The sequence below is a fragment of the Electrophorus electricus genome, chromosome 10 (genome assembly GCF_041902795.1).
Source record: "Electrophorus electricus isolate QZ-2024a chromosome 10, ASM4190279v1, whole genome shotgun sequence".
NCBI classification, from domain to species: Eukaryota; Metazoa; Chordata; class Actinopteri; order Gymnotiformes; family Gymnotidae; genus Electrophorus; species Electrophorus electricus.
Window position 1 is genome coordinate 22432849 of NC_137506.1, and position 21523 is coordinate 22454371.

Here is a 21523-nt window from a genome sequence, read left to right on the forward strand (position 1 = left end):
CTTTGCTAGTTATATTTAGTCCATATTATACATCAGCATTTGGTAACATCTTGTACGTTTGGGTGTTACAGCTTTCTGTCCAAACACTATCCTGTCATCATTCTTGGGAGCAAATGAGAAGTAGAAGAGAGCTTTGCACAGGGAGTAGTGAGAAGGCAGATCCGTGGTACCTGTCTGTCTGCGTGCTCCTGAAAGGTCAGGCATCTGGGCCATGTCTGCTTCTTCCTGCCAATGGCATCCAGTGGCTGTCGACTGCTGGGCTGCTGGTCTTCTGTGGGGTCCTGGGTGGGGATTCCACACACACTTCACTGGGTGTGTCTTCTTCACTCCTGTAAGTATGACCACATGAGTGAGAATACGGCGACATACATTGGCAGCAATTATGTTCCAATCTTTATGGTCAAAGGAGGTTGTTTTTTCTGAAGTGGGAGAAAGGATGGAAACAAAACAGCAGCTGCCAGTTTGGATTCAGTTTAAATTAAAACATTTAAATTTATATTAAATTGCAAAACATTTTATTAATCCCATATTGTCAACAAAGTTAATATACCTGCCAACTGTAAGTTATGGAATCTATTCAAGTACAAATACATGAAAGCTTCACACAAGCTTGAATTGTCTCTGCATTAGGCAATGGTCTACTGGGATATAGTTATGGTAACATTTGTCTCATTCAAGCTTTTGTTTAAACTTGCTTTTAAAATAAATCAACAATACAAACATTTAAAAATGGTTCCTTATCTACACAGAGTAACTGAAAAGCATACAAAACCAAATTAATAAATCAAAACCCTAACAGAGGTCATATTATAGGTGCTCACATATATGAAATGAAAGGAGGTTATCATCATGTTCATAATTGAGGAGTTTGTGATTGAGTTTGTGCTCAGCAGCAGTAGGTTTAGATGTCTCAGTGGTATGGTGAGCAGCAGACAGGAACGCGGTCATTGATCATGTGTCACACCGATGGGAGTGACTCATGCTCTTCCTGCCGACAGGCCAAGGACAAAAGCAGCATCATACTTACTCTATCTGGGCTAGCTGAAACTAGGCCGTGTGAAAGATGGGACTCTCAGTGTCTTGTGTGAGGAGTACTGGAATATTTGCAATTGCATTGGTTACTCAAAATACAGAAATGCACTGAGAACCTATTGCAGTTATGAACAGATGAAAAGATATTCTAGTAATTTTTTAATTTAAGGAACATTAAAAACAAAAGCAACAAGGAGCTTTTCATCATATGGATCACATTAATGAAAAATTAGTGATAATTTATGGAATAACGTTTTAAAATAACCTTCAGCTGTAGATATACTATATATGAAGGTACAAAGTCATGCAGAAGTAGCTGTGGCTTTCAACTTGATTTTCAGTGGCTGTCATAGCTGACCTAATGGAAATGATTACTCAAAGTTTGAAGAAACCCTGTTTAAACAAAAGTTTTAAAAGTTCCTAAAAATAGTATGAATTTCCTGCATGTGTGTTAGTTAGTTTAGTCAAATTTGTAATACATTTTGTTCAATATTATATGGGTAGAGGAAGCTAGGAGGAAGAGGAGAGAGTGATAAAGAGTCGATGATGTGTACACTCACTCAAAACTGAGAACATGCTCAGCTCCAGGACAAGACAAGTCAGGGGAACATTGTTAAGTAAAAGACAGGCTGGCAGCAATAAAGACTAATCACCACAGGAAGCATCTGTTCATCCAGGTAACACCATTTCCGTTGGCCAGACACGCGCTCATAGTTCTAAAAAATGGGAGCTCCTGGCATAACAATTATTTATAGCAAAAGATAAGGTTAAAAGACAACATGGTGAAAGAAGAGCGCACGGATGAGAGGAGATGTGGGTCGGTGCAGCAGGAGCTGTGGAGGGCAGGTGGTGTGCTCTACTGTTAGAGGCAGCTGAGCATCTGGCAACCTGCCTGTCTTCACATCTCCAAGCTGATGTGCCTAAGCAGAGTTTGCTTCTGTAATTAAAACAACACCATATGAGCAGGGCCACCACTTTGTTTACATGCAAGTGTAAAAACCAAGCTGAAATTAAATGCTCCTCGGGCTGAGATCCATGGTTCCTCGTATTTGCCAGTGCAAGACTGGAGAATAAACAAGTAATTAAATTCAGCAATTCAAAATTCACCTATAGCAAGCAAAACCTCTCAGTGAAAACTCTGTGAACTCAGGCTTCTCAGTGAAACTGTGATGCCATGCATAATTACAACAAAGTGAAAGATACAGATGAATCATCTCACCATAATGTAAAGCATAAATAATATGAAAAAATGACAAAGGTATTCTACATGTGTGATTTGTTTGTATAGAAGTATTGGTCAGCAAATATGTGATACATATCATGAAGTAAGAGAAAAGCATCAGTTCACAAACAGTACAATTATATCATTAATACTCACGTGTCTGGATCACCCTCCATAATGGTGTGTACAGGTAGGTATCCAAGACGTGGGTGTTTGGTGAAGTACTTCTTTGACCGAAATTTGTTTTTCAGCACTTTGGTGAAGTCACGCACATTCTCCCCAGAGGTTGTCTGGAATAGAGTGCTGTCAGAGCCTTGCTCTGTTCTGGAGATTGTAAACAGATGCTACTGTCTGGCATATGTCTGTGCGTGGTGTGCATGATTAGTCAACACCTAGCTATTCAAACTGGTGTTTACACATCACACCTCAGACTTCAAATAATTCAACACAGTTAAAAGACAGAGACTGTATTCTGTACATCTGAGCCTATTCTTGTATTATTCCTTAAAGTAATTTATATTGGTCAGGTAAAAAAAAAAAAGATCCACCTTGTAAGGAAACTTTGATTAAGGAGTTATTAAAGACAATTATGTCACAAAGCCCTTCTGAAACTCCAAGGTTCTCTCTCTTATAGAACTGCTATTTATAAATGCTCTGTATACTGTATATGTTTTGTTTTATATGTATATCAATGTATTTTCTTATTTTCTGACTATTATAAGTGTCTTTGGGTCCTTGAAAATAAACAAATACAATGTATTATTATAGAACTGTTCTTGTTCATTAGCATATGGCAATGAAATGGAAAAAAATATAAAAGATTTGAAGACTTTATAATGAATTATTCCTTCTTGTGATATATACCTTGATAATCCTATGTGATAGATATGTATGGTTCCTTTCCTTTATATACACATGTTTAAAAGATCTGGCAGTCTTAGACACGAGGCATTAGGATATTTATTGCACCAGTCTGGAATTGCTTTGCTTGACTTGTGACAAAGACTTTTGAGCTGAGATGCTGATGTTCAAGTCTGTCATGTTCTACCTAACTGTCCCACTCTCATCCATGCCTTCTACTGTGGTGCCACACTGTGTTGCAGGCCTATTGATCAAAGGCTTATTGATCGGGTGACTATCGATCACCATCCTATTGATCAGTGGTCTACTGATCACCAGCCTATTCATTGCTGGCCTATTGATCACCTGTCCAGCTTGGCCACTGTCATGTTGTGTGTACCTATTCCCCTCTTTGCAAAAGCTCTTGCTACTTAGGAGTTTCTAAGCCGGTGTTTATCACATTCTTCCTTGCTGATTTGTGTTATTTGTCCTTTGTCTGTTTGTGTCATTTTGTGATATCCTGTCCTGTAGTAGTCCACTCGCCTATGCACTGACTCAAGCCAGTGTTTCTGCCTTACCAGTTGACTGCTGTTTGGTGCTCTGAGCATAGACTTCACTACACTGTTTCTAAAAGTTGGAATCCAGAACTTGCTTCCTGATTTCCAGGGCTGTTCATGATGTTAGTTACACTCGTTTAGTTTTTTTTTCTGGATTTTACCGTTATAATGGCTTTCTAACTAATAGAGTACAACTTGTTAAAGTAAATAAGACATAATCCTCACCTATCGTCACCAATGTAGGAGCTTCTCAAGGATGTGTCAGTTCTCCATATCTGTACACCAATGTTTGTAAAACTCAGGAACCAACTCATTTTATGGTGAAGATTTATGTTAATTCTGTACAATGATAAAACTAGTGTAATTAGTTATTAATAGGTTGGTAGACTGGTCATTAACACAAAAAAAAACTGAGGAAAATATTTTTGGTCATGCCCTACGATTTTATCTACCTAAAGTAACAATTTTAACAATGAAATTAAGCAAGTTATGTATGACAAATATCTTTGAGAGCACACAGATGCAACACTCTTGTGGAATATTTATATTGAGTTTATCTAATTTCTCCATAGATTAGGATCTTTTGGGGCAAATAATCAAATTTTGTTTTTGTTTTACACCTCTGTAATTCAAAGCAGTTTTAATAAAACTTGTAACAAAAGTATGGTAAGACTAGCCTATGGAATTTTCTCCAATCTGTTACACGCATTAAACAGTAAATACGATGTTATGCCCTCAAAAAGGCGGTTTAGAGTCCTTCAGCAAGACTCAGTTGGTCCAAAAACTCGTTCATAGTCCTCAGTCATCTTTGTTACTTAACAAGTGAACAAATATATTCTTATAAGAAGACTTACAAAAGTGTGTTTTCTTGTACTGTTTTATATGTTATGAGCTGTTTGGATGCTACATGAATTTTAGAGTAATCTGACAAAGAATATCGTATCATATTGTATTGTATCGTATCATATTACAATAACATGATTACAACTTTTAAATATTTTAAAGACTGTTTTACACAGGATGCAATTTTAACATAGCAAATTTTCAACAAATAGATCCAATCTATTATAAATTAGCACCTGCCTTTTGCTCTCAGAAAGAAAAGACATGTGATATTACATGTGGTCTGGAAAGTGCTCTGTGTCATTTTTGATAAGATGTAGTGTACAATAATTGCAGTTATTTATATATATATATATATATATATATATATATATATATATATATATATATATATATATATATATATATATAAATTAATAATTTGTGTGAGCGTGCATGGCAGGTGCTGGTGTAAGAGAGTTGTAAAAAGACTGAGATCACTATAAACCACAGTGCAGGATACTCACAGGGCTGCAATACTCCACCATGGGATAGTTTAGCTTGTGACCCTTGGTGTTTCGTCCAGAGAAAAAACACCTCTGGCATACATCATAGTTAAAATGCTTTAGACTGCGATACCTAAAAAATGAAAAGAAAAAAAGAAAAAAAACCAAACACTTATAACCTCTTGTACTTCTATCAGTATCAGCTTGATTTAGCAGAGTCCTGATACCGGTGCCAACCACAAGGTAATTATGAAACATAAAGGAGTGGGTTTCAGGATGCGTGCATGGTACCAGTAGTCCTACAGGTGAAAAAGGGAGCCATCATCCTATAAGAAAGTTTACTTTACCTAAAGCCCACTATGGGGAACCCTTTACAGATGTTGCACTTGGCCTGGTGCCTGGCAGTCTCGGCTGCAGCCACTCGGTGCAGCACTGGTAACCACACCATGGACTGGGGCTCCAGATGCATCCACTCCACAAACTGGTCCAGCTCAATTGTCTCCATACTACCCACCTAGGATACATCAGCACGGACAGATCACGGATTTGTGGGGCACTTTGGAAAATGTTTTCCACATGTCTATACTGTGCAGCTTTAAAAGAAAAAAACCTTCCTGTGATGCACCCAGTAAAAATCAGTGTTAGTGGTATGAAGTGGGCCCAGGACATGGAATCTCACAGGTGCCCCATAACATTGCATGGAAGGCAGGCTTCACAGCTTCAACCACCGGAGGACGTTATTCACTTACGTTGACTGAGATGGTGGGGGGGGGGGGTTCAAAAGGGCATTACAGTAGCACTTCAGAGGCATAATCATTTATTTTAAGAGTCAGTGTCCCAATTTATCAGGGGGCAGTATGATGTAATTTCATTAGAGTGGCTAAATGAAAGCATTATGGCTCATTCCAGCATTAGACCTGTTACTGCATTTATGGATCAATTACAGCAGCCAAATAAAATGCAGAGCTATCAAGTGCAAGTCCATCATATGGAACATTAAATAAAAGAGGCTCTAGTGTTGTAGACATGGAACAGTAAAGAGACAGCAACTCACTGGCTGTACTGTGAGCCAAACTTTTATAAACCTTTTTTGTCCAATATTTTTTATCTGTCCAAAATTTTTATATCATAAGACTTCCATCATAAGCACTCCATTTTATATATGGCCAAATATAAAATGGATTAATTTATAAGAAATTATGACAAAAAAAAACATGTTTTGGCAAGCAGATTCATCAGAAAATACAAATGCTGCACTTCATTTTAATGTCCTTCAGTACAACATGAGTCAATTTGCAGACTCCTTGCAGTGAGATTTTAGTCAGCAAATTAATTTCATTAGCAGAGTTGTAGAGAAGCTCCCAAGGTAGACCTGGAGTGATAATCAGATCATATCTTATTACAAATCCAAAATTAACTACCTCTGTACACAAACAAGCTCAAAACATATTACAAATCCAACATATTACAAATCCAAGATTAATTCCCTCTCTACACAAACAAGCCTAAAAACTCACTTAGGAACCTATACGTCTCCAAGCATTTTCCCAGATACTTTTATGAGAGTGTGATTGTGCAGTGTGATGTGTTTCCTAGCTGAGCCTTTGAGGGTCTGGCAGTTTTCCACTCACATGCTGAAAACAGCTCCAAACACTGGGCTCCACGTTGCTGCCCCCAAAGGCGGCTGCCTCACCCAGCTGGCGGGGGATCTGCATGGTGGTGTGCAGCAGTAGGGTCAGCTGCTGCGGGTCACAACCACCCCCTGAGCAGGCCACCTGGCTGAACAAGTCTGAGAAGGGTACCATCAATCAGGAATATGACTGATTCAGGACTGCGGAAAGAGATTGTTATTCCTGAGGGCATGTGGGTAAGAGCTTTGAGGAAAGAAATTAGGAGAAACAGTGATCTACTGGGTTGAACATCTATGGTGCTAGTGTTAGAGAAATCTTGGAGTACTGAATGGGGCACTGGCATTGGCAAAGACAAACAGAAAAAAGTACTTGCATTTGTACTTGTCATCAAGGTGTCCCTTTGAAAGAGAAAGCAGCCCAATCTTCATGGATAGGACTTGAACTTTCCCATTTCTACCACTATCAAATAGAAACCACAGATCATTAACATAAATTAATTCTTAAAATCACTGATATTTCAACCAAGTGACAACCTCGGATGAGGTCTAGTAAAAAAGATGGCTTCCAAAATCTTCTTCAAGGTTAAATAATTATTTCAGACTGAAAGGAAACAGCATCTAAGCTTGTATAGGAACTACCTGAATATAACTGGGAACATTTTAATCTTTAGGATTTTTGGAAAGTCACAGTCTAATATGTCTTGAGCCCTTGATCAAAACCCATACTCACCTGTCATAGACATTTAGAAGCCAATTAAGACATAGATCAACACAAAGAGGGACATTGATCCGTTCTGGATACACCTGATGAAGTCCAGTGTAGATTGTTAATAGACAGGCTATGACAGCTGGAACCTCCAGAAGATGAGCATTATGAATTAGCTGATGTTGATCAAAGGCACCCTGGGCCATGGACAACTCTAGAAGGTCCACTGGAACAAACACAGAGAACTCACTTACAATTACATCTCTATTCATTGTTTTCCCCACAGAGGCATCTTTAATGAATCCCATTCAATGCATATTAATGGAAAGCAACAAAGCAGAACTTTATTTGCTGTTGCGTAATGAAAGCTCCAAACTCATAAAGCTGTAAAAATAAAAAAAATTAAAAATAAAAAAAAACATTAATTTCCTATTAGGATTAATCAGATTTGCAACCAGTTATACATTCCCAACTACTTCCCAAACCTATAAGAACCATTATAGCAAACATGAGCCGTCCAACCTATGTGACAATACAATTTCAGCACTCTTTGTGTTGTAGTACTGTTGCCAGTAGCTGGATTTTGGCTACAAAGGTCTTTAAACCCCTACTGTGATAGTGAGCTACACTCAATAAAAGCCCCCATTAATGTTGACTAAAAATGGCCTACAGAAGATTACTCAAATTTCTTTTATCTGCCTTCATTAATCATCATACTGGATGACTCTTGCACTGCTAAGTGTTAAACACCTCAATGGGTTTGGCCATCAGATAAATGGAGCGTGATGGTATCATGTGCAGATGTGTAGAGAGGGTGAGGAGGCACTCACAGGCCAACACTCTCTGCACTCGTCGGCTCTTCATAGCTGTGCGGTAGGCAGAAAAACGTACATCTCCCAGCTCAGCTGTAGGACCGGGAGGGGGTGGGGTGGAAATGGAGACCATAATAGCACAAACCATAGAGTTCTCCCACATACCTGGGAGTTATCTTACACAGGAACACAAACGCACGGTGCTTAGGTTAAAAACAAATCACATTATTGACTATTTTATATACAGATCAGGCTATATAAAGGATCATTTTCAGTGAGAAGCAGAACTCACCCATTGACTTAAATAGCTGAGTCATTTTTGGATGATTCCATGATGTGGTCTGCCACTCATGGCTGAGTTTCAGTGTGTTAAACAAATCCAGTATAAACATAACCAAAACAAAAGCCACATTGCATTAGTAATCCTCCATCATTTCAGTGTAGTGTGTTAGGAAGAAAGGGTTGAATGTACACTGGGTGATTATGCTTGTGTATGCACATCCAAACTCACTTGATGTAGTAAGGAACACCGTTATGGAGCACTGCCCTCTGCCATGGAGACCAAACTGAGACTGTTAAGGAAACATAAACCCCTATGTATCTTAATTTGTAATCGTATCACATACCACTGCACTTTCCAGCAAATGTATTGTGGTAAGAAAAATGCTATATAACTTGAGTAATACTAGAATACAATACATGCCCACATTATTTACTGCCATTTTACCTGACAAGAAGTCTTGAGACAGTAGTGTGTTATCACCCTGAGCATCTAGGTGCCATCTGTGCTGATCCATCTCTATCCTCTGCAAAGATTACATAAGAGTTATCAGAACTACCACATAAGTTTGTAACTTAAGTTAAGAAGGACAGCAATATCAAACAGTAGTCTTTATTCTGACAGCGCTTTCAAATCTCAAATGCGATGATTGAAAGTTAAAAAAAAAACAGACAACCTCAACACTCCCCTGACACACTGCAATAATTTGAAGGCTCTCTCATCCAAACAGAGGCACTGGGTAGATGGCAGGTTGGTTGGGACAAAGATAAAGGAGCTTTAGTCCTGAAATGGCCAGATGCCATTGACATGCAAACTGTCCAAAGAGTGTGTTTGGGACTGTCCCGCACTGCAGTGAGCCCAAGGACTGCATTTTTTGCTTTATTCTCCCTCACTGTGATGAGACGTGTAGTGATGTCACTTTTTGGCTTTTCTTAAGAGTACTATAATGAATTGCCTAGACACTCTGGACTCTCCAAAAGTTCAAGGTTGTTGTTTGGATAGATGCAATTTTATCACTTTGAAGGCTTTAGTGTAGGAGGACCCAGGAGTCTTTCTGGAAGCAGAAGTTTAATTATTATTTCTCACTAGCAGCCAAGCTTGGCAACTCAACTGTATCCACAAGAGACTATGACAGTCAGATTATTATGAAAAGGCAGGACAAGGGGCCACACTCCACACAAAGCAAGGTGTAATGTGACGGTTACTTTAACATTAAATGTCACCAAATTTAGCTATGCTAATGATGAAAATGAAATCAACAAAAAGGTCAATTAGCTGTATCAAAATGATCAGATGATTTATTGTTCACTTAGCCCATGTTGAGATCTGATGCACTGTTGTACGAGCGAGCAAAATTATTTCACATCACATTTCATAGGCACACACAATGTCCATTCTTAATGACACTTAGACATTTTATTGTCTACTAAATCTGCCTGTGACCTTTCAGTAGCAAATTCATATTTCCAGCATATTTCAGCTTTGATTGATGTAACCCTACTGAGCCTCTTACCTCTGAAAGGTCCATTAGTGTTTTGGGGCTATGAGGTAGCGATGACGACACAGGACCCAGACGAATGTCAGGAGGGGGAACCAAACTGACATTCATGGCTGTTACATTGGGGTGGACCTCTGTTCTCTCAAAATGTCTCTGGTAAATTAAAAAAGGTTTGTTTTTTTTTCCCCCCACATTTACAGTTGTAATGCTTAACCAACAAAACCACATTAGGACATGTCAAAAATAACTTAAATTCAGCTCCTAGTCAATTGCAAGGATTTTTTTAGACCAGGAGCTGGCAAACCTAGGCCAACTGTGATTACCCAATTTAAATCAGGTGTATGCATTTGTCTGCACATATGAAGCCTATCAAAACACAAGCTCAGCAAACAAGGCTGTGTCAACACCCACAAATCCAATCGGGTGTTTTTAAAAAAGGAAATCTAATGGTTTTTGATTTAAGAAATTTACAGTGGTCTTACAGCACACAGTTAACCAAACAGTGTCCTACTGAATGCCACCCGTTCCCCATATATTCTCTCTCTCTCTCTCTCTCTCTCTCTCTCTCTCTCTCTCTCTCTCTCTCTCTCTCTCTCTCTCTCTCTCTCTCTCTCTCTCTCTCTCTCTCTCTCTCTCTCTCTCTCTCTCTCTCTCTCTCTCTCTCTCTCTCTCTCTCTCTCCCTCCCTCCCTCCCTCACACCCAGCTCAGCTCATCCACTGCTTCTTGGAAGGTGTGGTGCTTCCCCAGTGCCCAGCTGACCTGTTGCTGCCAGCTGCCTGCGTGACTATGGAGACATTTCCAGCACTGCTGGACGTCCACGGCATCATCCTGTACAGTTCCAGCCAAGCGCCCACAATCACTCTTCTGCAGAGTGCATGCTGGGTAGGAGCAAAAAATCCAGAGAGCTCTGAGAAGAGAGGCAGCTAAGAGATGACCCACACAAGAGTATACTGAACAAAAATGAGAAATACATGTTATGTAATGTCCAAAACATATAAAGTAGGACAATCACTGTGGCAGTAATAAATGTTTGATGTCTAGTTCATTCCTCTTTTATCTGTTATTTATTTTGTAGTTCTGAGTTGTTCTCCACTTAAAATGATGGATCATCAGTGTAGTCTCTTGAGATAAATTACCCAGAATAAACCTCTTCAGTGTCTCATACTATTTCAGGCAAAAATATTCTGGCCCATAATAAAGACAATATAAATCAAGGCCTCATTTCAATTTGGCATGAGACAATATATTAAAACATCAACTACAAGTAACAAGACCCAAAAGCTCAATGGATTACTAATTCATATTGTAATACAACAGACTTCAATTTCAATTATTTAACTTTGAATAAAAAACTCTGGCCCTAAATTTTGAAATCACTGGTAGCAAATCGGTTACATTAACTGCTCAATTCCCTGCTAATGATTACATGATCTGGGACTGAAAATTAGATTCAAGGGTCTGGAGTTGAAGACCAGTGGTGTAGAAGAACAATGGGGAAAGGCAGATATTAAAATTTCAGACAGGAGAGAAGGGAGAGGCAGATATATTCAAAATTCAAAAAGAATTTCATATACTGCTGCAATACAGGTCAGTACCTGCCTATGTGCTGCTTAAATAATAATCTGTCTATCCTTGGTTAAAAGTTGTTATAAAACTAGCTAAGATTTATACCCACCCCTTTCAAAACCTTTTTTAGTCAGATTTACTGTCTCCACTGAGCCATAGAAGTGACATGTATCAATTGACAATGATGCTACTGACATGCCAGAAGAGATGAACACAGGATTAGTTTTAAAAAGAATAACTCTTTCCTTGGTAAAGGTCAATGTTCAAAGCTATTAAGGAGGTATCAGTTGTAGCTGCTGAGACAAAGCCTAACTGCGGCAAACATTTTTATGATAGCCTGGAAAATGTGTACTGATTTAATGATCTTTGTGGATGTTTGAACGATAGCTAGATAGACAAAAAGAGAGAGAGGGAAAAAGAAAATGAGATTTTGTTTGTGTGTGTGTGTGTGTGTGTGTGTGTGTGTGTGTGTGTGTGAGAGAGAGAGAGAGAGAGAGAGAGTGAGAGAGAGAAGTTGCAAGATGCTTGGGAGGCATGAGGGCAATGGATGGTGGGTTTCTGACCTGCTGCTGCTTCAATGCTGACCTCCCTCAGATCCTCTGCAGGATGCGGAGCCAGGGCCAAGCACACCTGCTCAAGAGTGGAGTCCAAATTCTGACTCCCACTGCCTAGCACCCTCTCTAGAGCCTGAGATAAAACAGTGTACTGTATTAGAGAAAGGGGGCACTATCGGAGCAGCCATAGTACTGCCATATACCACTGATCTCAAATACTGTCCTAGACATGTCTAAATAGTAATTGCAATTGGAACTATTTAATAACTCATAAAGGATGTTTTGTGGACTAGGTCAAAATAAAATTAAAATAAAAACACTGAATTTGCTTTGGATTCAGTTTCTGTGAAAAGAAAGAATGAAGAATAAAACTCACTTTTAGAAGAAAAAAAAGAATTGCAGATGTATCTGGTTTTGGCTGAGATGAAAGTTACCATGAGAAACCAGATCTTTCATGCAGCACTTATTTTTTTAATCAATACTGAGAGCACAACTCTTTCTCAACTAGAGAGCAAAAATCATTCTCTGTGTTCCCTAGTGATAAAGCCAAATCGCTGATAATAACATTGGCCATTTTTAACCTTCAGTGTCATTACACTAACTCACTTAATAATGACAAGTCACTGGCTGAGAGGATGGCACTGCAGATGTGAATGGACTGGAAATCTGAAGGCCAGGTCTTAGTTTATGGGCAACAATTAATTGGGACAACTAAGATGAATTATGTTCTTCATTTACAGAACATCACAACTGTATTTGGTTAGAAACACCACTTTGATAAAAATATAATTTTACTGGAAACACCTTGAAGGACTACATTAATTGCAATGCACACCTTGTTCAAAAGCATCCTCTTCCCTGGTCAATTTCTGAACTCTGACCTGTTGTTGACTGAATATGTCTGAGAGGTGGGTCACTCAACCTACTACTGACACCTGACATGTGGAATAAACTCATGCAGTGATGCTGTGCCTGATGAACTCATACTAGCTTGGTACCCACAACCATGCCAGCAATAATAATAATAATAATAATAATAATAATAATAATAATGGTTAATAATTAACCAGCTTTGATCCACTTCTGGACACAGTGTGTTATGTTTACATAGAATATGGAGTTCACATTGAAAAGTTATATTCTAAACAGTAAAATTGAACTGAGAGAAAATTAACTGGACAGGAAGCCAAATGCATTAGAATGTAAAGTCACACTCAGGCACTCTGCACTGAAAACTGTGCTTGAAGTTTTATTTCTATGATTGATAGTCATCATATAGTGAAGTGCATTTTCGAGTATATGCATCCTGCCCAACTGACACACATCTAATGTAACTGACCAAGCAATAGCCTTGTTGCTGGAGTAGAATATGAAGATCATCTTCAGCAGGGCTTTGGCATGACAGCTCCTCTTCCTTCAAGCACACCCAGAACCACATCTCCTCCAGCAGAGCCAGAAGCCCTGCCCCCCTGTCACCCAGAGAAAACATGGCACATTACACAGCACTAAAGTTCATATTTTATATATATAGCGCTCCAGAAAAAAATAATAGACCACTCCAATTTTTTCTTAAATCAGCATCTCCACATGTACAGCAGCCATTCCATTCAAGTGTTTGTTGAATTCCTTCACAGATACACCTCACTCTACTTAATAAGATGCTGAAGAGGTGATCACCTATTCTATTCTAACGAGCAACAGTACAGAAACCACTGCTGCTGTCATCACTATTCTCTTGTTTATAGAACCAGCTGGATGGGAAAAGCCGTGCTAGGACTACTTAAAAAGTAAGTGTAGTCAAAATACAGCTACAGACCATGCCAAATGAGTTGAAAAGAAAGGTTCTTAATGAGGAAAAGAAGGGTTCAATTGTAGCTTTACTGACAGAGGGATACAGTGAGCGTCAGGTTGCTTCTATCTTGAAAATGTCAAAAACTATGGTTCATAAGAACAAGGTCAAGCAGCAAACACATGGGACAACAACAGCTATAGACTGGCAGAGGTCGAAAACAACTCTCTACCAACCGTGATAAATCGCCACCTCATTCGAATGTCACTTAACAACCGTAAGATGATGTCAAGTGGCCTACAAAAAGAATAGCATGCAGCAGCTGGAGTGAATTGCACAGCGAGGACGGTTCAAAACAGGCTTCTGGAGGCAGGGCTGAAGTGCAAAGCTAGAAAAAAGCCCTTCATCAATGAGAAGCAAAGAAGAGCCAGACTGAAGTTTGTGAAAGACCATAAGGATTGGACCGTAGAGGACTGGAGTAAGGCCATCTTCTCTGATGAGTGCAATTTTTAGCTTTGTCCAACACTTGGTCATGTAATGGTTAGACGGAGACCTGGAGAGGCCTCGCATCCACTGTGAAATTTGGTGCAGGATCGGTGATGATCTGGGGGTGTTTCACCAAGGCTGAAATTGGGCAGATCTGTCTTTGTGAAAGACACATAAATCAAGCCACTTACAAAACTGTGCTGGAAGAAACCTTGCTTCCTTCTGCTCCGACAGTGTTCCCCAACTCTGATGACTGGTTTTTTCAACAGGACAATGCCCACGTCACAGCCAGGTCAATCAAAGTGTGGATGAGGGACCACAAGATCAAGACCCTATCATGGCCAGCCCAATCTCCAGACCTGAACTCCACTGAAAACCTCTGGAATGCGATCAAGAGGAAGACGGATGGTCACAAGCCATCAAACAAAGCCAAGCTCATGGAATTTCTGTGCCAGGAGTGGCGTAAAGTTACCCAACAGCAATGTGAAAGACTGGTGGAAAGCATGCCAAGACACATGAAAGCTGTGATTAAAAATCAGGCTTATTCCACCAAATATTGATTTCTTGACTCATCCTAAGTTGAAATATTTGTACTGTGTTGTTTATAAATTAATATGAGCTTGTTTTCTTTCGATTATTTGTTGTCTGAAATTTCTGTTTTGTTATTTTGACCATTAGTCATTTTCATAAAAAAACATGCTCTAAAATACAATATTTTTTATCTGGAATTTGGAAGAAATGTTGCCAGTAGTTCATAGAATAAAACAAAACTGCTCAGCCAGGTCAAACACATACCCATCAATTGTAAAACTAGAGAAACTGATAATTATGTAGTGGTCTCTTATTTTTTTTCCATAGCTGTGTATACATGTACAATATATACATAAAGTACACTATATACATATAGTGTTCACCTGTGCACATCTAGCCTTAAATAAACACACTAGGTGTTAATACAATGCTGGGGATTTTTGTTATGGGTCTGATAATGCTAACAATGCATTCATTTCATAAGGTTTTGTTATTCATACCAAGTGTCGCAAATATTTTAATAAGGTTTTGTGATTCGTGTTAAATGACACAAGCATTATGATTGAGAAGGTGCAGCATGCCTGCACATATCTGTGCATACATGTAATGTGTACCTGCTAGCAAAGGCAGTATTCCCATCATTTTGCTGCATGATTTCATCATAACATATTGCTTGGATGCCCTGTGTTTGGTCCCTGTGCTTGGTCCCCCCTCTGAGAGAATCAATCTCTGCTTGTGGGTCCTAAATATAGATTGTAGAAACAATAATATGCAGAAATACACGCAACAAAGGAAGGAAAGTACCAAAATTATGATTGATTTCCTTCTAATATGATTGGTACAACAGAACAATTTGTACACCATATTAAACACTTCATTTTCTTCACTAAAGTACAGTTAACTGTATTACAGCAATGAGTTTGTATTGAGACAAGCTTTAAGTCTGGTGTAGAATTGGTAGTATTAAAACAGACTTATCAGAGGCTAAGAGGCCATACTGGACACATGACTACTGGCAAAACCCAGGAAAAAAAGAAGCCAGTAGGAAAAGCTCAAGGTATACTGCCCCAAAGCCTCATTAGCCGAGTGGCAACTCAAGTTGCTTTCGCATTACTACCCACAGTGGTGTAGCCCCTATAGAGTGACACAGAGGTGGATACTGAGACTACCTATTCACCAGAAAGCCTGCAAAAATTAGAAATATATTGCCCTGCTTTATCTAAGTTAGGATAAAGTCATAACTCCTGTGAGAAATTTTGAATTTCATAAGTAGTGTGGTGTGGTAATATAAGTACTAGAACATACAGAAGACTACCCATATTGTATTTTCCTGCGTCACTGTGAACAGCAGAAACGTAGTTGTCAAGCCTTTAATTTAGAGCAAAAGAACTGTGAATGTATCAAGCTATTCTTAAGAAGCATTTTATATGCCTGATATATACCCCCAGACTCAGTAAAAACTCAGATTTTACTATCTGATTCATTGCGGGACACGCCCACTGACACCCCCCCCCCCCCCCCCCGTCCGCTCCTAATCACCCAAATTATTGATCATGAGTACGTGTGCCTTTTATACCTCTTTTGTTCTCTTCTCTCCTTAAGCTCACCGCTACTCTCATTCAGCACTGTAAGTAGCCCATAAGTACTCTCCTCCAGCGCTTCATGTGCGTCGCCTACTCGTCAGCATCTCGGTGCCTCGGGTCATTACTGCCAGTGTGTTTTGCTTTTGTTTGTTTTCTGTTCAGCTCACTACTGTGCACCCCTTTTTATAAAATTCCTATTATAGAGAATAAAGAAACTCAATATTTCACACTCGCATCTCGCTCCCTCCCTGCCGCAGTCACACTTATGTAAAATGGGTTATATGAGACGATGTTATGCTGCACAGCCTGTGAGAAGGCCCTCTCCCACAGACTAAATCTCTGAGAGAGAGTGACAATTCTCTGTGGCACATAATCAACAAAGGCAGACCAAAGGGTCTGTATTCCACATAGCTTTAGCTATGTATATTTCTTGTATATCATGCGTCTATTGTGGGTACACTGTTGGGTTGACCTCGGTCTTAGGTTTTATACTCACATGCATGGGGAGCTGGAGAGGCTCTTGGGCTGAATGAAATGGACAAAGATGTGTGATTATATTGCTATATATTGTGATTACAGTATGCAATACACTGCACTACACTGGTGAACCTTTGATCTTTGAATACTGGCCTGCATTACTTTGACCAAACTGCATTTTGATTCAGCAAAACACTTACACAACAGTTATCAGTAATGGCTGAGATTGGTCAGAAACATAGATGTAGATTTTTTGGGGGGTGGACAGGGTGCATATGTCCCCACCTAATAATTCCTACTCACACTACTCACATAATGGGCTAGGTTGGGTGGTGTGAGCGATGTCCCCCCACCCCAAGTTGAAATGAAACCTACGCCACTGCTCGGAGTGCTCATAGCAAACACAGATGAAAACCCTGTGATTTGTTTGAGTGCTGATTTGCATATTGCGCTATCAGTCTTTTGCAATATTAATATTACAAAGTTTAACACTGAGATAATGACTACCAAGCTATATACTAATCAGCCGGAGCTAAAGGAAAAATTCCCCACACCGACATGGGTTAGAAGCTAATCGATTAAGCTAATGCAGTAAGATGAACCACAACTCATTCTCCCCTTATAAAAATAGCAAGGTCTCAAAATATTTTCTTTTTCCATCTTTGTGGACTGTCACATTGTCCTCACATAGTATAATTGTCTTCATAAGATCTTAGAATTAGAAGCAGTTGATCAGTTTGTGCTTATTGAAAAGAATAGCTTAATTGTTATTGCAGCTGGAGGGCTTAATCATTAGGAGCCCATTACAATCGTGGTTACAGTTATGGAATTAAAATGGTGTCATTCCCTCGAAACATATATTCAGTGATAAATGCAATAACAATAGAATTCCAAAGGCAGAATCTATTTCAAATCCGAAACCAAATGATAATTATGATGTACTAAAGTCTAGAATATTTAACTGTTTTTTTTTATTGTCATTAATCCCCTTCTGTGGGTTTGCTTGGTAAGTCCATATAAACACTACACAGGGTAAATCACACACCAGATAGTAAGGAAGAACAGGGCACTCAGAATAAGAAGTTGCTTGGTGTTGCATTTTAGTTTTTGTTTTGTCTCTTTCAAAGGCAAAAAAGACTGCTAATTTGTGTACCGTTTTATAATATATAACAGACATATAGTTTGATGAACTGTTTATCTTAAAGTAAGCCCAGCTTCAGAGACACAATCAACAGCATACAATGCACTATAATCTTCACATCAATGGTAGCTGAAAATAGGCCTAATGCTTTTTTTCCCACAGCATTGGGACTTTTATATCAATCTGTGGACACAGTATCGGTGGCTAGATTATACAGATAGATGATGAAAGGCACACGGACTGGCTGATGGGCCTCATTGTAGGTAGTTTGCCTCAGCAGCAGCACTCAGGCTGTATGACTTTCCCAGTTGGCACACTTCCATCCTAGAGAGTAATAAAAGTTCATAGTCTGCCACCACAATGACTGACAGCCTCCCAGAACAACAGCAGCTCACCTCCGCTCCATTCCACCATGCAGGCTTGACTCTCTCCACCTGATTAAGATATAAATTACATCGCTGCGTGCCGTCAACACACCGAACACCAGAATGGAGCTCTTGCACCAAGTTGTTCTGTCACTTCAAGGGCTTAATAAAACAATGATTTGCAGTACGGCAGCTCTTTACTAATTGTTATACACCACCAATGTTTTTCAAAGTTTCCATCAGCCATATAAGAATATTTAAATTCAATAAAATTAACACTGCAAAGTGTGTCACACCCTACACCGAGGGATTCGTAACATGGCATGCATTCAAAAATTTTAAAAAGACAAATATACTGCTATAATAAATCAAGACAAAATATACTAAAAGGAATTTGAATTTCAGTTGTGAAAGTAACTTCTTAGGGTGAAAACTGTCCAGTAGCCAAGGCCTTTATGTATGTTGTAACATTATAAACTGAGCAGTTAACCATTTAATCAATCATAATTAAAAATGCACAGAATCTAATAATGATTAACCGCAATGATGAACTATGAAATACTGAAACATGAAAGTGATCACCTTCCATATGTAATGCATCTTCAGTGGATCTATCAACATACCTACCTACAAAATAAGTCACCCATATTATTAGCATGCATTGTCAGCAATAAGTAGCTTATTTCTCTGTATCCCAGTTAATTAATAAACTCACATACCTAATTTCCCAAAAATGCTTTTATTTACTTTGAGGAAACCAATATGGCCTTATAATGGTTATGATTATTATTACTCTCAAAAAAGATGTTGAGAAATTGAAATGAATGCATACCATATGTAAGAGAAAGTCAACCTAAGTCAAAAGCAATTGTAGGATACTGAATATTGTGTTAGATCTACTGAAATGAGACTGGATTTACCAAAGTTAAGACTTCGTGTTACTGGTATCCACTTCACATCCTGCCTGTTTTTAACTCCCATTATTGAGTTAATTGTCCCTAACTCTAACAGGGGGTGGCAGACAAGCAGTAATCCATTTTGACTTTTAACATTTCTTCAGTTATTACCAGTGTGTCCACATGACAGCTTTTCAAAACTACTATGTAAAACTGTGAACTAGAAGAACAAAGCAATAAAAAGGAGAGAAAATCTCTTTTAGCTACAAACTGTGATAACATATATGGATTTACACTGGCATGAGTACCACTTTACATCTCATCTGCAACTGTTTGGACAGATATAATGATGACTGTTCTTAATATATCATTATTGATCATTTCAGTATTTTATTTACAATATCTGAATGATCTAGACATCATTTAGTTTCTATCTCCTTTCTTTCACATTTAACACCCTTTATGTTTAATACTTCTTTTGTAACATTCACTACAAAAAAAGTCTTGACACACCCACATTAAACATCAACATAAAGTACAGCACACAGGCCATACGAAAGCATACCATGAGCACAGCATCGGATGTATATAATAAGTAATGCAAATTAAAATCACCATACCTTACGCAGTTTTCGATATTTCTGTGATGTGAAAGCAACCCTTTGGATTCTGTGCAGAAAGAGCATCACTTTTTGTAGTGAGGACCTCACCATAGCCATTACCCTCTGGCTTCTGGACTCCTGAAAGCTCCTCAGGATTCTCATCCTACAGACAGGGGAACGTCCTGCCCTCCCACCGCGTGCACTGAGCATGGTACTCCCTGGTGTCTCTGGTAGTTCACCTCCACACTTCTCAACAGTCCACCTCCGGAACTGAGGTCATAGGTGAGTGGAAAAGGTGGAAGAGAGACTGGATTGCAGCACAGTGCAAAGACCAGCAGAAAGACATGCAGTTCAAGCAATGAATTCCATGAATGCTTACTGTATAAATTCCATAAATGCTGCCTAAATCCTCAGAAACAGAACATCAAGAATAAATATGTCTACCAGCTACCTTGGCAGCAGGTCTCTCTGCTTGAGGACGAGATTTGAACAAGAAAGAGGCTAAGAAAGGGAGGGGTGGAGAGCTCACATGGTAAGCACTCCAGACACTGCGCCTTATGACAGCAGCATCCTCAATCTGCCCTTTCTGCATAAATTGAGTTTAGCTGAAATAGTGTCATCCTTTTTGTTGTGACTAAGGAAGCTCAATCACTAATATAAATCATCCTTATGAACTGCATTACTCAGACCCTCACATCCCCAAAACAGCTCACCAAACTGAGGTGAGGGTAGGGTGTGGCGCGGTTCAACTTGATTTTCGGTTTAAGTGTACTGCCCATAATATGTATTAACTGGTGTGTTCCAAGAAAGTTGGTGTGTATAAACTAGTTACAATAGTTCTATCAAACAATTTCAGTATGTGCAAAACGTGTTTAACGGTTACTTTGTCACTACTAAAACGTCAGTATAATGTTAACAAACATTCTTCCTTATTTGTTTTGTGTGGCAGTACTCAAAGACTACGTTTTTCCAATATTTTAGTTAAAACTAAATTCTGACATCTAGTGGCAAAATAACATAACAACATAACAAACTGAAGATATTTGTGACTGAAAATCATTTCTATGTGATCAGATTAAGCTGTATAAACCCTGTTCTCCGGAGTCGACACAAGCGACACCTAAACCCGAGAGGCAGAATATGAAGACACTTGATACTTCTGTTGGAAGTTCGCGCGGTTTCTATGAAGTTTCAGAACGCAAGAAAAGTTACCACGAGGACAAAAAAGACTTCAACACTTACATAAAGTAATGAATACAATAACATAATTATTTTTGGTATATGTGCAATATACCAATCTAAATAGACCTGTTTAAGTCCAACTGATCATTGAGCTTAGGAGACCGTTTACAACGTTAACAGTTTACGGTGGCCGGAAAGACCCATCGCGCTACAAAAGAAAAAACGTGCTGCTACTACACAAAATATATCCATCAAAATGACAACATATACGCTACATTTCAGAAATGCGATGCAAATTCACGGACACCTTACGAATTAAGAAAACATTTTATTCAAAATGACAACTTCGGAAACGCAGTAAACGTTGTCACGGCACAACGGAAGTATTTCCGTGGGACCCGGAAAAGGGATAGACAACCGATCAGCTAGTGACAAGAAATTTGGA

The 21523-nt window shown here is 38.9% G+C and overlaps 1 protein-coding gene across 1 annotated transcript; it reads right to left on the bottom strand.

Annotated features, from left to right (window-relative positions):
* Positions 1-1855: 1855 nt before the first annotated feature.
* On the bottom strand, positions 1856-21349 carry LOC113578166 (utrophin-like). The gene is made up of 17 exons (XM_027011250.3): positions 20348-21349; positions 19915-20203; positions 15447-15574; positions 13366-13495; positions 12036-12159; positions 10666-10784; positions 9921-10058; positions 8855-8933; positions 8639-8699; positions 8420-8481; positions 8146-8220; positions 7340-7541; positions 6984-7069; positions 6611-6768; positions 5327-5493; positions 5001-5112; positions 1856-2544 (listed from the first exon to the last, which is right to left on the bottom strand). Exons 2-17 carry the CDS (start codon positions 20104-20106, stop codon positions 2407-2409), a joined length of 1971 nt encoding a protein of 656 aa, XP_026867051.2. The 5' UTR covers positions 20107-20203; positions 20348-21349; the 3' UTR covers positions 1856-2406.
* Between the last annotated feature and the right edge of the window lie 174 nt (positions 21350-21523).

Excerpts from the sequence above, each read along its gene's own strand:
- LOC113578166 (XM_027011250.3), bottom strand. The coding sequence starts at position 20,106 with ATGCTCAGTGCACGCGGTGGGAGGGCAGGACGTTCCCCTGTCTGTAGG. Across the intron at positions 15,575-19,914 it reads AATATCGAAAACTGCGTAAG|GACCCACAAGCAGAGATTGA; the intron begins GTATGGTGATTT and ends ATCTATATTTAG. Across the intron at positions 2,545-5,000 it reads TGGTGGAGTATTGCAGCCCT|ACAACCTCTGGGGAGAATGT; the intron begins GTGAGTATCCTG and ends ACTCTATTCCAG.